Raw genomic sequence first — 18888 nt, 5'->3', positions numbered from 1 at the left:
TTCTGAAGAAAGTTAAAAAATCCAAGATGGCAATCCAGGTCCAAGGGTTGATGAAATATCTTAATTCAGTAGATATTTGGAGACGTCTTAATCCGACAGAGAAAGATTTTTCCTTTTATTCATCTAGACATGAATCGTTTTCAAGGATTGACTTCTTTTTAGTATCGGCACATTTACAAGGGAAAATACAACAAGCGAAATATAAAAGTAGGGTGATTTCAGATCATTCTCTATTATATTTTACACATGAAACTTCTGAGAAAATTCAAATAGCTTATCATTGGAGATTTAATACAATGTTGTTAAATGATATTGAACTCTTCATCTCACAATCATTTGAGTCATTGGAAAACAATAAATTTACACAATTTGAGTTTATAGGCTCTATTAGATTATTAAGGATTTAGATAGGGTGGACAGCCACCTCTTTTTACCAGGGTAAACAATAGTAAATACCAGAGAAAATCTGTTTAAGGCAGTGGTTCTCAATTTCTTTCCACTCGCATAATCCAGAGCAATTCCTTAAGGTGGTGTGTGTGGAAAAAAAAAGGTTGTGAAACATTAGTTTAAGATGAGTGGACAAAAATTTAGGGAAGATGTCAGAGAGTTGTGGGGGCCTGGAATGCCCCCAGGGGAGGTGGTACAATAGGGACATTCAAAAGACTCCTTCTTAGGTACATGGATGTAAGAAAATTAGAGGGTTATGGGTGTGAGGTAGGGAAGGATTAGATTGTTGTCGAGTAGGTTTAAGATTCAAGATTTAAGATAAAATTTATTGCCATGTTTAAAAAAGTGTTATATTATATGAAATTGCCGTTTGCCTGCTCTAGACAGATTCGCCATCAACAGAAATTGCCTGAAGCACCTCCTACAGTCAGAGAAGGAGAAGCAAAAGAGTCATTCTCCCCTCCCCCCCACCACCACCCAGAGTCACCGAGTGTCTATGGATTCACCTCCAGCACTGCCCCACCCTCCACAGCCATACAGAGTCCAGTCCAGGTCATCGACAACCTGATCTCCAGATCCAAACCTCCGATACAATTAGGAACTCTTTAGCGCCCCTGGCACCCTCTCGCACCCCGGTTCCGATACCTGGTACCCCTTCGGCCAGTATCGAGCCAGTCTCCAGCAGTCCGTAGTCTGATGTGGATTCCTCCACAAGTTTATACAGGCAAAACCTCATGGGCTGAAGGGTGTTCTATAATGTTCTATATTCATTTAATCAGAAAGTGAGGGAAATCGTGGGTGGTTTTTTGCTGCACTGAAGGTGTTTCAGCTTTGAGGAGACTTTGGGATTTACATTGACAGACAAGTTTGTACATTATCTAAGGATTCAGTCCAATCTGTTAGGCACCTATCATCCTTCAGTCTTTATTCAGATGCCTTCCTGTTTTATTTTGCTTCTACCTTGAAGAAGGGCGCAAGCCCAAAACATCGGTAATATATCTTTGCCTCCTATGTGAGCCCGGCTGAGATCCTCCAACATTTCTGTGTACTTTTTCAAAAATCTTCACTTCTGCCTTTACTTCGAGAAATGAATTTTTCATGGGAATGGAAGCCAAAGTTGACTGGGAATTCTGTCAATTGCCAGACGTAAAAGGAAAAGGTCAAAGCTTTCATACAGAAATATGGGGTTCCCGGTGATGCAAGTCAATGTTATAGATGTAGCAATTCCCCACGCAATTTTTAATATGAAATCAGGTGCTACTCAATACGTCAACACCTTGTAAATCTAAATACAAGCCAATAGAAATATTTCTGGTTCCAATCAAGAGAGCACCGGAAGAGCAGTTCTCTCAAAAGAACTCAGAAAGAGGGAATCTGCAGAAGATAACAACTGCTGCAGAGGTTGCACAGAACTTACTGCGCATGCTATCACTGTGTGAGACAGCAGAATTGTAATTGATGGCACGTAATTGCTGATATAAATCATCACGGTGGACATATGCCATCCTTCCGTGAGCTCATTGTCTTCTCCACCCAGCACTTGCTCAAGATTCGGTTTGTGACTGCAAAGCAAGAGCTGGTCTTAATCAGGGTGATTGATTTCATCACTCACGATTAATAGGAGTCGCCCGTCCCACCCGCCATTTCTACAAGAGCAGCATTGCTCATGTTCAAGGTACACGGACTCTCTGTGGTGATAGGTGCATACTGTTCTGTGCTGTCCGGTGTATAAGTGGCTGGCCCGCCCACTGACGACTCGATCCCCTGTAACCCTTCCCCCTGTGACCTGGCCATAAAGGTCGACCTCCCTATCCCCTTCCATTCATTCGAGCACATGGAGTTGGGCCAGCTAAAATCTAACGTTTCTCACTCAGCCTTTGGAGTCATTGATAGAGCATATCACTGTCTTGACATACCTTGATGATGAGCTCAGGCTTGAAACATTAGTTATATACCTTTGCCTCCTGTGTATTAGACTATCTGCCCAGAATCATTTCAGATAGTTTGACAAATGAAAAGGAAGGAATACTGGGAGGGGGAGGGGAGAAATGCGGAGAGAACAATAAATCACATACCACTGGCTGATTAATTAAAATCCTCTTCGCTAGGTTTGTCATCTCCAGTTGTGGTTACAGAATCAGAATTTATTGACATGAACATGCGTCACGAAATTTGTTGATTTGAGGCAGCAGTGTTGTGCATTACATATGCAAAAATGACAACAAATTCCATTTCCAAATACACTATTAAAAAAAAATGATTGCAAAGTGAGGTGGTGTCTGTGGTTCGTGGTCCATTAATAAATCTGACGGCAGAGGGGAAGAAGCTGTTTTTGTACCAGTGGGTGTCCTTCTTCAGGTTCCACAGTGTCGGACCAAAGGGGGGGGGGCTTTCGCGGGCACAACCAAGGTCATCACCATGCACGGTGATGCGCCCATCCGGAGGCCAAGCCTTTAGCAAAAAATGCATGTAACTTTTCTCATTTAAATATATTTTTAATATTAAAACTTACCTGTTCTCTAAAGGAATATAAAGAGAAATAGGAAAGGAACAATATTTATGCTCATGATGTCAGAAAAGAAGTTGCGTTGTCATACCGTGGTGCTACATTTAACAGGAGTTGGGGGAGTGCGACCGCAGCAGCGTGTGGAGGCAGGTAGGCACCATCAACACCCCCCATCCCCACTGAGCGAGATTTAGAGCAGAAGAGTGTGCCCCCACACGGTTACCCAATGCCCCCCCTCCCCCCGCTAACACTCACTCTAGTGCCAACCTGAGGCTCCTGTACCTCCTTCCTGATGGTAGCAATGAGAAGAGGGCATGGCCTGGGTGGTGAGGGTCCTTGATGATAGAGGCTGCTTCCTTGAGACAGGGCCTCTTGTAGATGTCCTAATGGGAGTGAAGACTAATGCCTATGATGGCGCTGGCCAAGTTCACAACTCCCTGTAGCCTTTTCTTTCACACCAATTCATGAATCACATTAACTCTTCATCAATTGGCGATTGTCTCAACCCTCCTGAGGTGTACAATATAGATGACAAGTACGCTGTCAAAATATTTTGTCAGCTCCCGTGAAGCAAAACAGGCAATTTACCATTAAAATTACTGCCTTTACAGAGTTAATCATGAATGATATGCCTGGTATCCATATTCACTGACTCTGTAAAAAGTGTGCAAAGAATCCTGTTATCTATGCATTTTGTTCTTTTAACTAATCCATTCCAAAATTTTGGACACTATTTCCAAGCAGCCAGTGAATTTCAAGCAACGATTGGCCAAGTAATTTATTCCGTTTTTGTCCAGCAGTTTTATTTAGATGGGGTGGTAAAGAAGGCATATGGCATGCTTGCCTCCTTCGGTTGGATCAGTGGGTAAGGAAGTCATGTGGCAGCTGTATAAAACTGGTTAGGCTGTATTGGAATATCACATACAGTTGTGGTCGCTTTGGAAGCTTTGGAAAGAGCCCAAAGTGGTTTAGCAGGATGTGGCCAAGATTAAAGTGAACAAACTAGAAGAAGACATTGGACAAACTGGGATTGTTTTCTCTGGAGCCTCATAGGCCGAGAGGCAACTTGATAGAAATTTATATAATTATGAGAATCGGGCAGACAATCAAAATCTTTTTTTTTCCCCCAGGGTAAAAATGTCATGAACTAGCGTAGCTGAATTAAATTTAAGAGGTTCAACATTTAAAGGAGGTATGATTGGGATAATTATTTACACAGATGCCTGGAATGCCAGGATAATTGTAGAAACAGATCCAATAGACGGGTTTAAGAGATTTGAATATGCAGAGAACAGAGGGATATATAAAGGGGGCAAACCTATGGCTGAAGTTGGCATCATGTTCAATGCAGGCATCGTGAATCTATTACTGTGCTGTACTGTTTGATGATCTATGTCCACATAGGGAATTAGGATTCCTAAAGGGAATATGACCCTTGCCTAATTCTCTATGGCTTGGCTTCGCGGACTAAGATTTATGGAGGGGTCTGTTCCCGTCTGCTGCAGGCTCGTTGGTGACTGACAAGTCCGATGCGGGACTTATATAGTTATTAACTAAGTGTTAATACTACATATACTCTTCTCTTTGGCTTGGCTTCGCGGACGAAGATTTATGGAGGGGGTAAATGTCCACGTCAGCTGCAGGCTCATTTGTGGCTGACAAGTCCGATGCGGGACAGGCAGACACGGTTGCAGCGGTTGCAAGGGAAAATTGGTTGGTTGGGGTTGGGTGTTGTGTTTTTCCTCCTTTGCCTTTTGTCAGTGAGGTGGGCTTTGCGGTCTTCTTCAAAGGAGGTTGCTGCCCGCCCAACTGTGAGGCGCCAAGATGCACGGTTTGAGGCGATATCAGCCCACTGGCGGTGGTCAATGTAGCAGGCACCAAGAGATTTCTTTAGGCAGTCCTTGTACCTTTTCTTTGGTGTACCTCTGTCACGGTGGCCAGTGGAGAGCTCGCCATATAACACGATCTTGGGAAGGCGATGGTCCTCCATTTCTGTATAGTATACTATATACTATATATATTCCACAAAACTTTTCAACTATTTATTTTAAAGTTTTTCTTCTCCTTCTGTCACCATTAATCTCTTCCAAGTCCACTCCACACCTGGTCCATTTGACACCCTGTTGAAATAATGAGAAATGAGACTGCATCACTATCTGGTTCAGGGACACCAATGCCCCTGAGCATAAAGTCCTGCAAAAGGTAGTGGACGCAGCCCAGGACATCTACAGGGAACACTGCCATCAGAGAACAGCAGCAATCTTTCCCAACCACCCAGCACATGCTCTGTTCTTGCTGTTACCATCAAGAAAGAGGAAAAGGTGCCACAAGGCTTGTACCACCAGGTTCAGACACAGCTGCTCCCCCTCCACCATCAGACCCTCAACAACACTCAATTAAGGGCTCATTTAAAGGCTCTTACTGGGGCACTTTATTGATTGTTGTTTTCTCTCAGTATTGCACAATCAATTTGTTGAAATTTCTTTATTTGTTTACATGTGTACATTAAGTACAGTTTTTTTGTTGAACTACCAATAAATGATGTTTCAATAGTGCAGACAGTCAAGTTTACGGTTGAAGCTAGAATCATGTGGGGAGGTTCAAGAGACAGGTAGCTGTTGGATGAAAACTGTTTTTGAATCTAGAGGTGCTAGACTTCAGGCTACTGCACCTTCGACCCAAAGGTAGCAGCGAGAAGAAGTTGTGACCAGGGCGATGAGATCCTTTCTTGATGGAGTGTCTCAGGTGGATGTCTTCGATGAACGGGAGGTCGATGCCCGCGATGGACATTTCCTGCAGCCTTTTCCATTCCTGGGAACTCAAGTTTCCAAACCATCTTGTGATGCAACCAGTCAGTATACTTTTCACAGGGGAGAAGTTCAATAGAGTATTTGACTACATCATTGGACGTTTTAGACCTGCATTTACTGTAACATCCTGATTGCCGGTTTGTCTTGTCCTGTGACATACTCATGGTGCTTTTGGTGTATCATGGCTATCAATGGCCATGTTAGTCTATTTACCAGTGGTTGGTGATTCAGATACATTTAAAATGCTGTGAGAGTACACGGCTCCACCTCTTTCTTCAGCAGTGTGTTCTCGACCGTAACAACTCTCTGGATAGATTTTATTTCTTCAGATCTCCCTAACCTTAACCTTATGCCCTCTGGTTTAAGTGCCTTAGTGACGAAAGTCAACATATGTTCCCAGGATACTTTCTCAAGGAACTCCTGCAGTGACTCAAATGTTTGGACTCCAATAACTACAACTATGTTCAGGTTCTCTCCAGCGGTTGGAGAATTTTCTCGCTGATTCTCATTCACAATTTCACTTAGGGGCCTTTATTGTCCCATGCGCTTCGGGACAAAGGCAAACTGTAGCTCAAAAAACAATTATTTCTCAGTCACCCTGATCAACAACATTGTCAAAAAATTTTATATCACTGTAGCAATAAAATAATTGGATAGAATGTGTCATTTTGGGGAGAAGACATGCCCAGGCTGTGTTTTATTCTGAGGGGCAGATACCAGTGTTCTCCATTGACTGGAGAGTTTGATTGTAGAGAACTTCAGCATGAAGATTGGGACACAATTTAGATCAGTGGCTGTCAACCTTTTTCTTTCCATTCACATCCCACTTTAAGTAATCCCTATGCCACAAATTCTCTGTGATTAGTAAGGGATTGCTTAAGGTGCAATGTGGGTGGGAAGGGAAAGCTGAGAATCCCTGCTCTAGACCCAAGTGTATTTGTAATATTTTGCTTGAGAAAAATTGTCATTGGCCCATTTCCTTCGGAGATCTGAAACTGTGCACACAACGAGTCAATGAGGGACGATTAAATAAGTGGTTTTCAAACTGTTTTTTCCACCGACATCCCACCTTCAGCAATCCCGTTCTAATCGCAGAGCACCTATGGGATAGGGACTACAATAAGTTGTATGTGAGTGGAAAGAAAAAGGTTGAGAACCATGAATCTGAGACCCAATGGTTTTGCCATTTCTAATATATTCAGCTATTTCCTTGTATCACATGGAGTGAATCTTGTCTCAGAGTAGGAAGATCATGGGTTCAAGGAATTCCACAGTTTGTAACACATTAGGTAAGCTCATATTTTAACACATTTAATTTTTAGAGGTGCTATGTCAGAGTCAGTATTATCTGATGGTCTTTATGTTGAACAGAAGTGATCACATCAGTCATCAATAAACCAATTCCACTAAAAACTGATTGGCTATCTGGTTATTTATCTTGTCCGTTTGAAAGACAGTGCTGTGAACAAATTCAAGTCAAGTTTATTGTCATCTGATTGCACAAGTACAACCTGATGAAACAGCTTTTCTGGTCCTTGGAGCAAACATGCAGACACACAACGAGACATAACACACCTACTCACAAACAATACATCTACACAAGTATTCATATAAACATTATTTCATAAATATGAGAGTCTCAGGTGGTTAGTGTGAGCAGTTCCTTTGGTCGTTCTACATTCTCACTGCCTGCAGGAAAAAGTTGTTTCTCAGCCTGGTGAACTGGCTCTGATACTGGAGTTGAACAAATCTGCAAGATGCTGGGGTTGAGTGCTAGAGAAACACAACAGGTCATGCGCAGGAAGTAAAGGTTAACCAACATTTCGGCCTTGAGCCCTTTGTCATGAAAAGATATATTGGATCTTTGTTGACCAACATCAGTGACCTAACCGCAGAAGTGGCTCACTGCAGCAGCGCTATATAAACACAGTTCAATATTCTTTCATCCTTTCTCTGTTTATTTTGCTGTCTTTTCCCACATTTTTTTTTACAGTTGTCCTTGATGTGGCATTATGCGTGCAATGATGCCCATGTCTATTGTGTTTCACCAGGGGTTATATGCTTGATGGTTGCTCTCATGTACTGGTTTGGCTGGGAAATGGGAGCAGTGGAAGCCATCTCATTGTCCATCCTGGTGGGCTCTTCTGTGGATTATTGTGTCCATCTCGTCGAGGGTTACCTGCTGGCTGGGGAAACCCTTTTAACAACTGAGACTGATGTAAGTGGAACCAGCTTGATGTTAAACCCATCTTCCTTGCATCAATTATGTGGAGGTGTTATTTATTCTATGTATTCTATGAACAAAATAAAAATTGTTTAATGCCAAGTGAAAAGGTAAGTCAGACTTTCAAAATTATGAATTAGATAAATATTATTGAAAAGCTGTTTTATTCTGACTGATTAACCCCGCTTGTAATGAAACTCAAAATCTGCAAACCTCATAATCTGAGGTCAGAGAAGGGTTATTTTTTGTTAACAATCAGTTGGCAAGTAGCACTGAACTGGTTCAACAATTATCTATCCACATACACAGAGCCATGAGATAGATGAACCATAAAACACCACAGCATAGAAACAGGGTTTTCCGCCCGTCCACTCTGTGCCGATCTATTACTCTCCCTTGTCCTATTTGGCCTGCACCTGGCCCATCGGCTTCCCTACCCGTCCTATCGAAGGTGAGGGGTGATAGGTGACCAGCCGCGGAGTGCCAATCAACCAAGGTCACAGAGATTCCAGTGCAGCAGAGGAAATTGAGGATCAAGCTAATAAAATGTGGGTTGAGGAACTCATTATTAAAGGAAATGAAGTTGGGCTTTAGCTGATAGAATAAATGAAAGAAGTGATCTAAAGGTAAGGACAGGGAATGGCACAGACTGTTGAGCTAAGTGAGCAACAAAAATAAAATCGAAGAGCTATTTCCATGTAAATTATTGTGGGAAAAAAAGTAAATGAGAATATATATATAGAAAAATACATGCTGCAGAAACGTGTAAAACATTTAACTGCGCTGATAAATGACTGTACACTTGAGACAAATTTAAGGCAAATCACAGCCTTGGATGAATGATCACTTAATGCCATGGTAACCAACTGTGCAGAGCAGCAGGGGATCATACCAACACCAGAGTCTTGTACAATTGCTTTCTATCAATCAACCTAATAAATATTTGCTGAGATTAAAAGTTGTAACTAGAATGCAAGTTGGGCTGCGGTTTTAGACTGCATTTGTGGACCCAAGGGCTCAAATTGAGGCCTTTCACCCATCTTCCTCTCTTGCTTTGTTGTAACTGATGTGGCTCCTGCCCCCGCCCCCCCACCCCCACCGCGTCGTGACTGCTACAGCAAAGGAAAAGATTCACCATCAGTGGCTTCCCTTGCAACGAGCCCCATTGTGTTTGTGCTCAAGCAGGAGTTTGCAGGAACAGTGCCAGATTTTGAAAGCATTTCGAAATAAAAAGGAAGTTGGAGATTAAGTTCGGGTTTATTATCATCCAATTGTATAAGTACAACCGGATGAAACAGCGTTTGTTTGAGCGAGGAAACAGGTTTGGTAGGTCTCAAAGGCAAGGACTCTGAACACGGTTTTGATGTAGGGATTTTATTTACAGAAGGCAAGTGTGGGGAAAATGGCAACTGATGCAGAGTATACATACACACACACACACACACACACACACACACACACACACACACACACACACACACACACACACACACACCTGGTACATACAATGATCAGGGAAAAATCACTACGATGTCTCACCATCCCTCGACTCAGTGCAGGCACAGCTCCGTGCTACAAGGGACACTAACTAAATGCTCCCAACCCTTTTAACAGTGGACATCTTACCAACAGTTTCTCCAGCACCCTTCCACATTTCGAGGCCTGGAGTGAAGCAGGGTGGTCCCAAGCTGGCAAAGAGAGAGTGAACAAAGAACACATGGCACCTTAATTTAATTACAACAGCCCAAGGCCAAGTACATGCAGGCTGGAAAATGTAGTCCAGGCAATTTACATGTGTGAGAAACAGAAGTACCTTCACAGAAATTGCTCAGACAAAAATTGAGAGCAAAGAACATTTATTATACAACAATGCAAAGTTGGGTGCTTTCCCCTTACCCTGGGAATACACACATACACTGGGGCTCACCCAACTTTTATACAGTTTATTTCAGTATAGAAGTACCCTCCCCCTTACATTCTTCTGCCTCCTGGATGAGTTTGGCATTAGGCAAGCCTACTTGCTGTTTCTGTGAACTTGGAGGACCAGGGGTATCCTGCCAGTGTCCCATCATGTCATTGTCCTTATTCACAAACCTGCCTTTGTTCTAATTCACACCTTCCCGACTCTCAGGACTACAACCTTCTTATATGCAGAACTTGCTAATTCTGTCTAAGGCGAGAAGACCCTTATCTTATTGAAACTAACTTTGCTTCCTACATTCTATTATCTATCCTTATCCTATTCATACTGGCTTTATTCATTACACATATATCCATACTAGTTTACTCATCTTGCATATTTTTATATCAGTTTTACTTATCTCTCACACATGGGTTCCAACAGCAAGGTGTGCACTAATGGATGGGGTGGAACAAAACCTTGATTGGCAGCTGGTGTGTCCTCTGACTAAGTAGGGGGCAGTACTGTCACATGACAGCCACAGCCCTTCTGTCCTCAGTCCCAAAACTTGCAAGCACACATGCAGACATAACACACATACAGACAAACGATTCATGTGCAGTACATATAAATAAATATTGTTAACTAAATATGAGAGCCACAGAGGGTTTATATGAGCAGCTCATCAGTCACTTAATGGTTGAACTGTGTGATTTGTACAATGACAGAAGATGAGGTATTACCCTAGAACCAGAGCAAACACTGATATCAGCAATGGCAGGATAGATATTTGAATGCCTTTTCACTTCCCCCGCGAGAACGGACAATGGGGACTGTAGAAAAGATGAGGATGTAATGAATGAGAGTCCGATGTACAAATACAATGTATAAATGTACCAAAGTTCTTGCAGCCAAATAGATAGGTAACATACACCAACTAAAATGGTATAAATTAAATTCCAACAAATATGCCAGGTCAGAAAAAGAGATAACATAAAGAGTAGATCAATTTAGACATACAGCACAGTAACAGGCCATTTCGGCCCATGAATTCGTGGCACCCAATTTACAACCCATTGACCTACAACCCCCGGTGCATTTATTTTTTGGGGAAACCAGAGCCCCCCCCCCCCCCCCCCCACACACACACAAGGTAAACCAATGCAGACATGGGAAAAACTTGCAAACTCCAAACCCCACTTCTGATCACTGGTGCTGTGACAGCGTGGTGCTGACCACAGCATTAACTATGCTGTGTGAAATTAAAGAATTATAATTTAAATATATTTATTCACTTTATTTAAATATAATTTATATTTATTTATAATTTAGTTTATAGGGATTGATAGATAAGTAAATATTCACAGTTGCAGTGAGTGCAAGAAAACAAAAGACGACATTGGTGGCCCAAGAGCAGGTTATATTTAGAGTCGTTATCGGAGGTTCAAGAGCTGTTAGATAAAAACTGTTTGAGCATCTAGGGGTGCAGGACTTCAGAGCCTTCTGCCTGGATAGAGCAGTGAGAAGAGGTTGTAACCAGGGTGAAGAGGGTCCTTTGTGATAGTACCTGCCTTCTTAAGGCAATTCCGTTACCTAGACATCAGCAATGGGTGGGAGGGCAGTAGGTTTGCAGCCTTCTGTGTTCCTGAGTTAACAGAATTACAGTCAGAATCAGAATTTATTGTCATATGAAATTCAGTTGTGGGAGATTCATAGAGCCAACATTCATATTATAACCATCTTACAACATTACTATATAACAATGGTACTGCACGAAAAGTAAGGCAGTATCTGTGGTTCATTGATTATTCAGGAATCTGATAGCAGCAGGGAAGAAGCTGTCCTTGTGCTGTTGACTGCTTGTCTTTAGGTTCATATACCTTTTTCCCGATGGTAGCGCAATAGTGGGAGGGGTCTTTGAGGATAGGCACTGCTTTTTTAAGACAACGCTTCATGTAGATGTCCTCGATGGAGTGAAGTCTGGTGCCTGGGATGTCGCAGGCTGAGTTAACCATCCTCTGGAGTTTATTCTTACCCTCAGAGTTGGCACCTCCATACCAGCCAATGATGCAACCAGCCAGAATGCCCTACATGATACACCTGTAGAAGTTTACTAGTCTTTAGTGACAGACCGAATCTCCTCAGACAATTTCACAAGGTATAGTCGCTGGTGAGCCATCTTTGTGATTACATCCACATAGAGACTCCAGGACGGATCCTCATAAATATGAAGTTTCTGACCCTCTCCACTACTGAGCCCTCAATGAGGACTGGATCATGTTCCCCTGACTCCCTCCTGAAGGCCACAATCATCTCCTTGGTTTTGCTAACGTTGAGCACAAGGTTGTTGTCCTTACACCATTCAAGCTAATCTATCTCCTACCTCTATGCTTCCTCATTCCTGTCTGTGATTCTGATGACAACTGTGATGTCATCGGCAAACTTTTAGATAGCATTGGAATTGTGCTTGGCCACACAGTCATGGGTGTATAACGAGTAGAGCAGTGAGATAAACACGCATCCTTGTGGTGCACCTGTGTTGATAATCAGTGAGGAGGAGACGTTGTTTCCAATCCGTACTGACTATGATCTTCCGATGAGAAAGTCAAGGATCCAGTTGCAGAGGGGGGTGCAGAGGCCTAGAGTTTGTAGCTTCTTGACCAGCACTGAAGGATAATGGTGTTGGAGGCCGAGCTATAGTCGATGAAGAGCAGCCATATGTATGAATTGCTGTTTTTGAGATGATCCAGATCTGAGTGGAGAGCCAGCGATATTGTAGAGCAATTGTGATGATAGGTGAATTGCAGCGGGTCTAGATCTTTGCTTAGGTCTGTGTTAATTCTGGCCCTGACGAGCCTCTCAAAGCATTTAATCAAAGTAGAAGTTAATGCTACTGGATGGTAGCCATTGACATAACTCACTACTCTTCTTGGAGACTGGGATGATTGCTGCCCTTTTGAACCAGGTGGGAACCTCTAACCGCAGCATTGAGAGGTTGAAAATGTCTGTGAACACTCCAGCAAGTTGGTTGGTGCAGATTTTCAGTCCCCTGCTAGGTACGTCGTCAGGGCCTGACGCCTTGCGAGGGTTCACCCTCTTGGATGACGTTCTGGCATTGCCCTCTGAGACAAATATCCCAGTCCTCAGCCTTTGCAGGGATTCTAGTTGGCACTGTATGGTTCATCTTCTCAAACCAGACCTTATCACAACCAGTCAGTATATTTTCCTCTGCGTACCTGCAGGTCTAATCGAGTATTGAGAGATAATTAGAGAAAAAAGAGAAATTGGGACTAAGGTAAGGGTGGCAGAGAGTCAAGAATCGATGGGGTCAGCCTGAATGACGTAGAAGTTTCGGGCCCATAAATAGGATACCTGCAAAAAACTCCCTTTTTTTCTCTGGAGTGAACCACAAAAATGTGTAGACACTGTGATTAAAGTAAAAACACCGAAATGCTGAAGGAACTCAACTGGTGTCGCAGCATCCATAGGAATTAAACATGTATAACCATCATTTCGGGCCTGAGCCCCTGCTTCAAGGTATAAGCAAAACAAAAAACAGGCAGGCACCTGAATAAAAAAGCTGGGGGAGGAGGGAAGAAAGGACAGAGGGAGGAGCATGAGCCAACAGGCCAGAATTGGACATGGATGATGTTGGGTGCTATTGGTAGCCCCGATAAAGATGCAGACAGAAGACTGAGGGGAATGATAGGTTTTATTGAGCTAGAGACTGCTGGCCTGGGTCCAGGCTTGGACAATAAGTGGGAAGGAGAGGGGACTCGACCTCTATGGCCCAGGGTCACATGAGCAGGATTAAGGGAGGAGCTAAGGCAGGGAGACACTCGGAGGGCAGGCCAGCCAGTGCATACAGATGGGAAGACAGGAGAGGAAAGGAGAGATTTGATTGGGGGCCTCAGCGAGCTCACTGCCACACAAATCACTCGGAGTACTTAAACAGGAAATGGATAGGTATCTCATTAGTAGGGGTGTCAAGGGATATGGGGAAAAGACTGGAAATTGGAACGAGGGGTGAGTTTAGCTTAGTGCCTAGTCACAGAACAGACCCGACAGGCCTAATGGCCTGCTTCTGTTCCATAATCCTGTGAACGCAGAGCTGAAAGAACGGAGACAGAGGGAAAGGGAAAAAAGAGAGAGCGAGACATAGGGAGGGCTGCCCCTATAATTGACCTGACGTTAATTCCGAGGTCTGACCTGTTGAACATTTCCAGCATTTTATTTCTTGCATCCCAGCACAGGCAGCTGTTTGTCTGGTTTTTCAACTCATGGTCGAACATGTTCGCTAACATTCTGCCTTGTTTGATTGACAGGATAAATGCAAGATGGGGAAATGGAGGACTCTGGCGGCTGTGAGACACATCGGCGCGGCCATCGTCTCCAGTGCCGTAACCACTGTAATAGCAACAGTCCCTCTCTTCTTTTGCATCATTATTCCATTTGCCAAGTTTGGGAAGATTGTCGCCTTGAATACAGCCATCTCCATCCTGTACACATTAACTGTTAACACGGCCCTGCTCAGCCTCTTGGGTCCAAGTGACTTCTATCGTTCAAGAGGATCTTTTGTCAAGGCTGTTCTAGGGGTGGTCGTTGTAGGTAGTGGAGGATACTGTATCTGCCTCATACTGATTTCACTGGGAATCAAAATCCCACTCCCCAGCGTATCCGCTCTGTAATTCATGAAAACATTCAATGTAAGTGACTTCAAAAATAATGCTTAAAAAAAAAGGGAAATGCATCACCATGCAAAAAAAAAAGAGCCATTGCTATTTTATTTTGCCAACTTTTTATTCCATTGTGGTAGGTGACTTGCTGAGGCGATTAAGTATGATTTAACTGCAAAGAGTGGAGTTGGTCAAATTCATTAGAGGGGCTCTGAACTTTCTGATTGCTATCCGTACGGAGGTACCAGTGGAATGAGTAGTCTTTCTGAGTCACTCGTGAAGAAATGTATTTATTGCAGCTGCTGTTACGACTGCAAAAGGCCTCTTTGTTTTCTTTTGCCCGTTTTTCTTTCCCCCTCAGCTGTCTGTTTTGCTAAACTCCATCTTCCAGCGTTGACTCGGCTTCTTAGACTTCTTCCAAACTGTTAGCGAATGCTCGTGTTCGGGACCGCAAAGGTGCGAACCCGAGGGTGAATTCACAGCGGTGTGAGGGACGATGACACAGAGGGCATGGAAACAGGCCTTTGGCACAATTTGCCCCCATGCCGACAAAATGTCCCACCCAGTGACTTCTGGAAGAGAACAGTAACCTCCCATGCTGCAGGAAGGGTTTAGTTAATTTTATTTTTGCTATTCACTCTGATTCTACCCTTGATTCATGCCCTTGATTCACATTCCTTATAATTCCATGAATGTTGCCACGTGCCCTTTCACCCAAAAGCTGTTTAATTTTTAATTTAATTTTGAGATTAATTTAAGGCGATCGGCTATTACATGCATGCTACCTTTGACCGCGGTAGGTACCTGTGTCGTTTGGGGCGCCGGAAGTTCCGATGGGTGGGCGGGTGGGTGGCTGGGACCAGGTGGTAAGTCCACATTGGGGGCATCGGGAGTTCGGATAGACGGCTGAACCTAGGTGAGGGTCCCTGGTCAAAGTGTCAGGAGCTCGGGTGGGCAGGCAGCCGGGGCCAAAAATAGAGGGGTTGACTTTCACACGGTATCAACTATTACATGACACAGCGTGGTAACAGACCCATGAGCTTGCCCCACCCATTTACACCCAAGTGACCAATCTTTGGAAGATGGGGGGAGAACCAGAGCACCCAGACGAAACCTATACGGTCACAGGGAGAACATTCAAACTCCTGACAGATTCGAACCCAGGTCGCTTGTGCCGTAATAGAGTTGCACTAATTACTGAGCCAACCATGCCTCCCAGTTCACCCCCATGTTCTTCATCCATGGATATTAAATTGGTCTGCACACCCACCCACAAAGAGTCAATAGAGGTAGTTGAATAGTGATTTTAGCCTACTTTTCATCCAGTGAGTCAAACTGAGTTGGCCTTTTTCCACTTCTGTCCATAATAAGACCATATAACCCTATAACAATTTATAATATGGAAACAGGCCATATCGGCCCTTCTACTCCACACCGATTGACTACTTCCACCTACCCACTTCCTTGTCCATAACCCTCCAACCCCCTCACATCCATGTACTCATCGAACCTCCTCTTAAATGACAATTGACCCTGCCACAACTCATTCCACTCAGCCACCATTCTCTGAGTGATGAAGCATCCTCTTATATTACTCCTAAAGTTTTGCCCCCTAACCCTTAACTTATGACCCCTTGTACCAATCTCCCCTACCCTCAGGGGAAAGAGCCTATTCACATCTACCCTATCGATTCCCTTCATAATTTTAAATACCTCTATCAAATCCCTCTCAACCTTCTACGCTCCAATGAATAAAGTCCCAGTCTACTCAATCAGGATACCTATGTCTACAGATTTTGCAGGATAATACCTGGAACCTTTTATATGTGACACTCAGAGAAAGCAATAATGCTCATTTTTGTTTGTTCATGCTTTTCATGGGATGTTGCATGGATTCTGACAATGGAAAACACTTGTACTTGTCATAGTCCCCCAGACGTCTCACAGAGCTTCACACTCTCTCAAATAATTGTTCAAGTGTAGTTGCTGGTATGTGGACAGAAAAATAGGGCAGTTAATTTAAATGCTACAAGGTCCCAGCAATCAGCAGCTCGCGTGCTTTATAATTTTGATTGGAGCAACAGGGAAATCTTTCTGTTCATGTTCAATCTGTGGAGAAGAATCATTCTCCAGGTAAAATGTGCCAGGCCTCGGATCCCTGATGAAGGGTTGTGGCCTGAATTATTGGCCACCTGTTGCCTTCCGTGGATGCTGCCTGGCTTGCTGAGTGCACTGCTCCAGTTCTCCGGTGTCTGCACTCCTTCTTGCTTGCCTCGGTCCCATGTCTTGTTTGGATGGTCTCATCACTGACAGTGCATTTACCCCGGTTCACCACTGGATTGAGACAAGCCATGGCCTTTACTTTTAGTAATGTGGTTTAGTAAATAGGTTGTGTAGACTCCCACAAATGTTCGACAGATTAGTCAGTGCATCGTACAGCACAGAAACAAGCCCAATGCAGCCCACCATGCTCTGTAGAAATCTCACTCACCCGAATTATCTCCATATCTTTGAATTTACATTTTTAAATTTTATTTACAGCGTGGCAAAAGCCGATTCCAGCCATTTCAATCCATGCCTCCTAATTACACCCAAATGAACCTCCCACTCCATACATATTGGAGGGAACCGGAGCACCCAGAGGAAACCCATGCAGGCACAGGGAGAAAGAACAAATTCCTTAAAGATAGGGCCAGATTCGAACCTGGGTCACTGGCACTCGAATCTCTGCCTTGCTCAGTCAGGTCGATGTAGAGATGCCTCTTCAAGGTTCCCAAGCTTCCTGCCTCCAAAAGCTCCCCTGGAAACTCGTTGCTGATAACAACTGCTCTTTGTGTGGGAAAAATCAACCCCTCAGATCCCTTTAGAACTTTCAAACCAAAAACAACTGACATTCTTGGTGAAACCAGAGCTGTAGGAAGCAAGAGACAGCTGAAATGTTATTGTAATCCCAGCCAGGATGCCGTTGTTCACTGGAGATCGTCAGGGGATCTTAAGGAGCTTAAGATTGTGGGAATTAGAATGGCATATGTTCACGTAAAGAAAACTGATACCATATGGAGCAGATAATCAATGCTCAAATTTTGGCTTTGATGGAAATAAAGGGGTTTCAATTGATCATAGCATGACCAGCTAAAAAGTCTGTCTGAATTCTCATTCCTCCTCTCTACCCGTTGGTAAATCCATTAATATATTTGGGCATACTTCGACTAGAAATATTGGAAATATTGGCCTATATTTATAAAGCTTTGAACTTCAAGATTACTGGAGTGAAAGGCCAAGTGCAGGTCACAAGGATTTCTGCTTTTAAATCCACATTCAGCTAAGAATATATTAGCTTCTCCATTGAAACGTGACCAGATTGTCCATTCAGGCTTAGACATGCATAATAATAAGGAAGTTTGGTGGTCGGGATGAGCAGAGTCTCTCTATAAAATTAAAGTTCTGAGACAGGGCTCTCTGTTTAGAAAGTGGAAGTGTATGGTCAACGGAATATTCAGAAGATCAATTTGTCATCTCTCATCCAGAAGAAGCGGATTTATAAATGCTGCACAAATTGTTTGATTGCATCTAAAAGTTGACTATTTGCTATTAAGAGTCAATACATTCATCTCGTTTAAAGAGCATTTCAACGGAAGTTCAGCCGTTATTTGAAGTAACAACGCAATGCTGGGGAAACTCAGCGGGTCAAACAGTGATCTTTCCATGACAAAGAACATTGGAGCGCCTGCCAACGTTTGTTCGTACCTTGATGAAGGGCTCAAGCCAGAAACGTCGGTTAAGTATCTTTACCTTTGTTGTATAAAGGACGCTGCTTGACCTGCTGAGTTTCTGCAGCGTCGTGTTCTGACTTCAACCACAATGTCCACAGACCTTCATGTTTTACCATTTGAATAGAAATTATTTGTTGCCTTCAGAAACATATCCAGCCTGTACCTGCTCTTCAGTACAAGCTTCAATGCAGCTGTTGGTCCATATCCAACAGTACATTTTTACATCAAAGACAACATAACTTGGAGAAACTGCAAGTCTGAGTCAAAGATATTAGACGCCAGGTATTCTGTTATCCAGTTACCCTGACTATGAGGCCTAGGTGCCTGCTTTTAACTGAGGTTCACCTATTTTAGTTTAGATAGAAGAATGGAAATGTGCAGTGCCCTAATGGACGCTTCAGCTCAACTCATTTATGGTGCCCATTGACATTAATCCAATTTGCTTGTATTAAACCCATATATCTCTAGTCCCTTCCTATCCAAGCATCTGTCCAAACATTGCAGTGATACTTGCCTCTACCCTTCCATGGCCAGCTCCTTCCACCATTGGAG

General features: G+C 43.4%; 1 protein-coding gene across 2 annotated transcripts in view; it reads left to right on the top strand.

Moving 5' to 3' along the window:
- disp3 (dispatched RND transporter family member 3) overlaps positions 1-15307 on the top strand; it is a 323436-nt gene extending 308129 nt beyond the window's left edge. For both annotated transcript variants that reach the window (XM_069919044.1, XM_069919043.1), the window contains exons 20-21: positions 7815-7981; positions 14213-15307. In XM_069919044.1, coding sequence (XP_069775145.1) covers positions 7815-7981; positions 14213-14575 — 530 coding nt within the window. In that variant the 3' untranslated portion in view covers positions 14576-15307. The remainder of the gene's footprint in view (positions 1-7814; positions 7982-14212) is intronic.
- The last annotated feature ends 3581 nt before the right edge of the window (positions 15308-18888 follow it).

This window comes from Narcine bancroftii, chromosome 2 (assembly GCF_036971445.1).
Source record: "Narcine bancroftii isolate sNarBan1 chromosome 2, sNarBan1.hap1, whole genome shotgun sequence".
Classification (NCBI taxonomy): domain Eukaryota; kingdom Metazoa; phylum Chordata; class Chondrichthyes; order Torpediniformes; family Narcinidae; genus Narcine; species Narcine bancroftii.
This window is presented reverse-complemented; position numbering and strand designations above follow the sequence as displayed.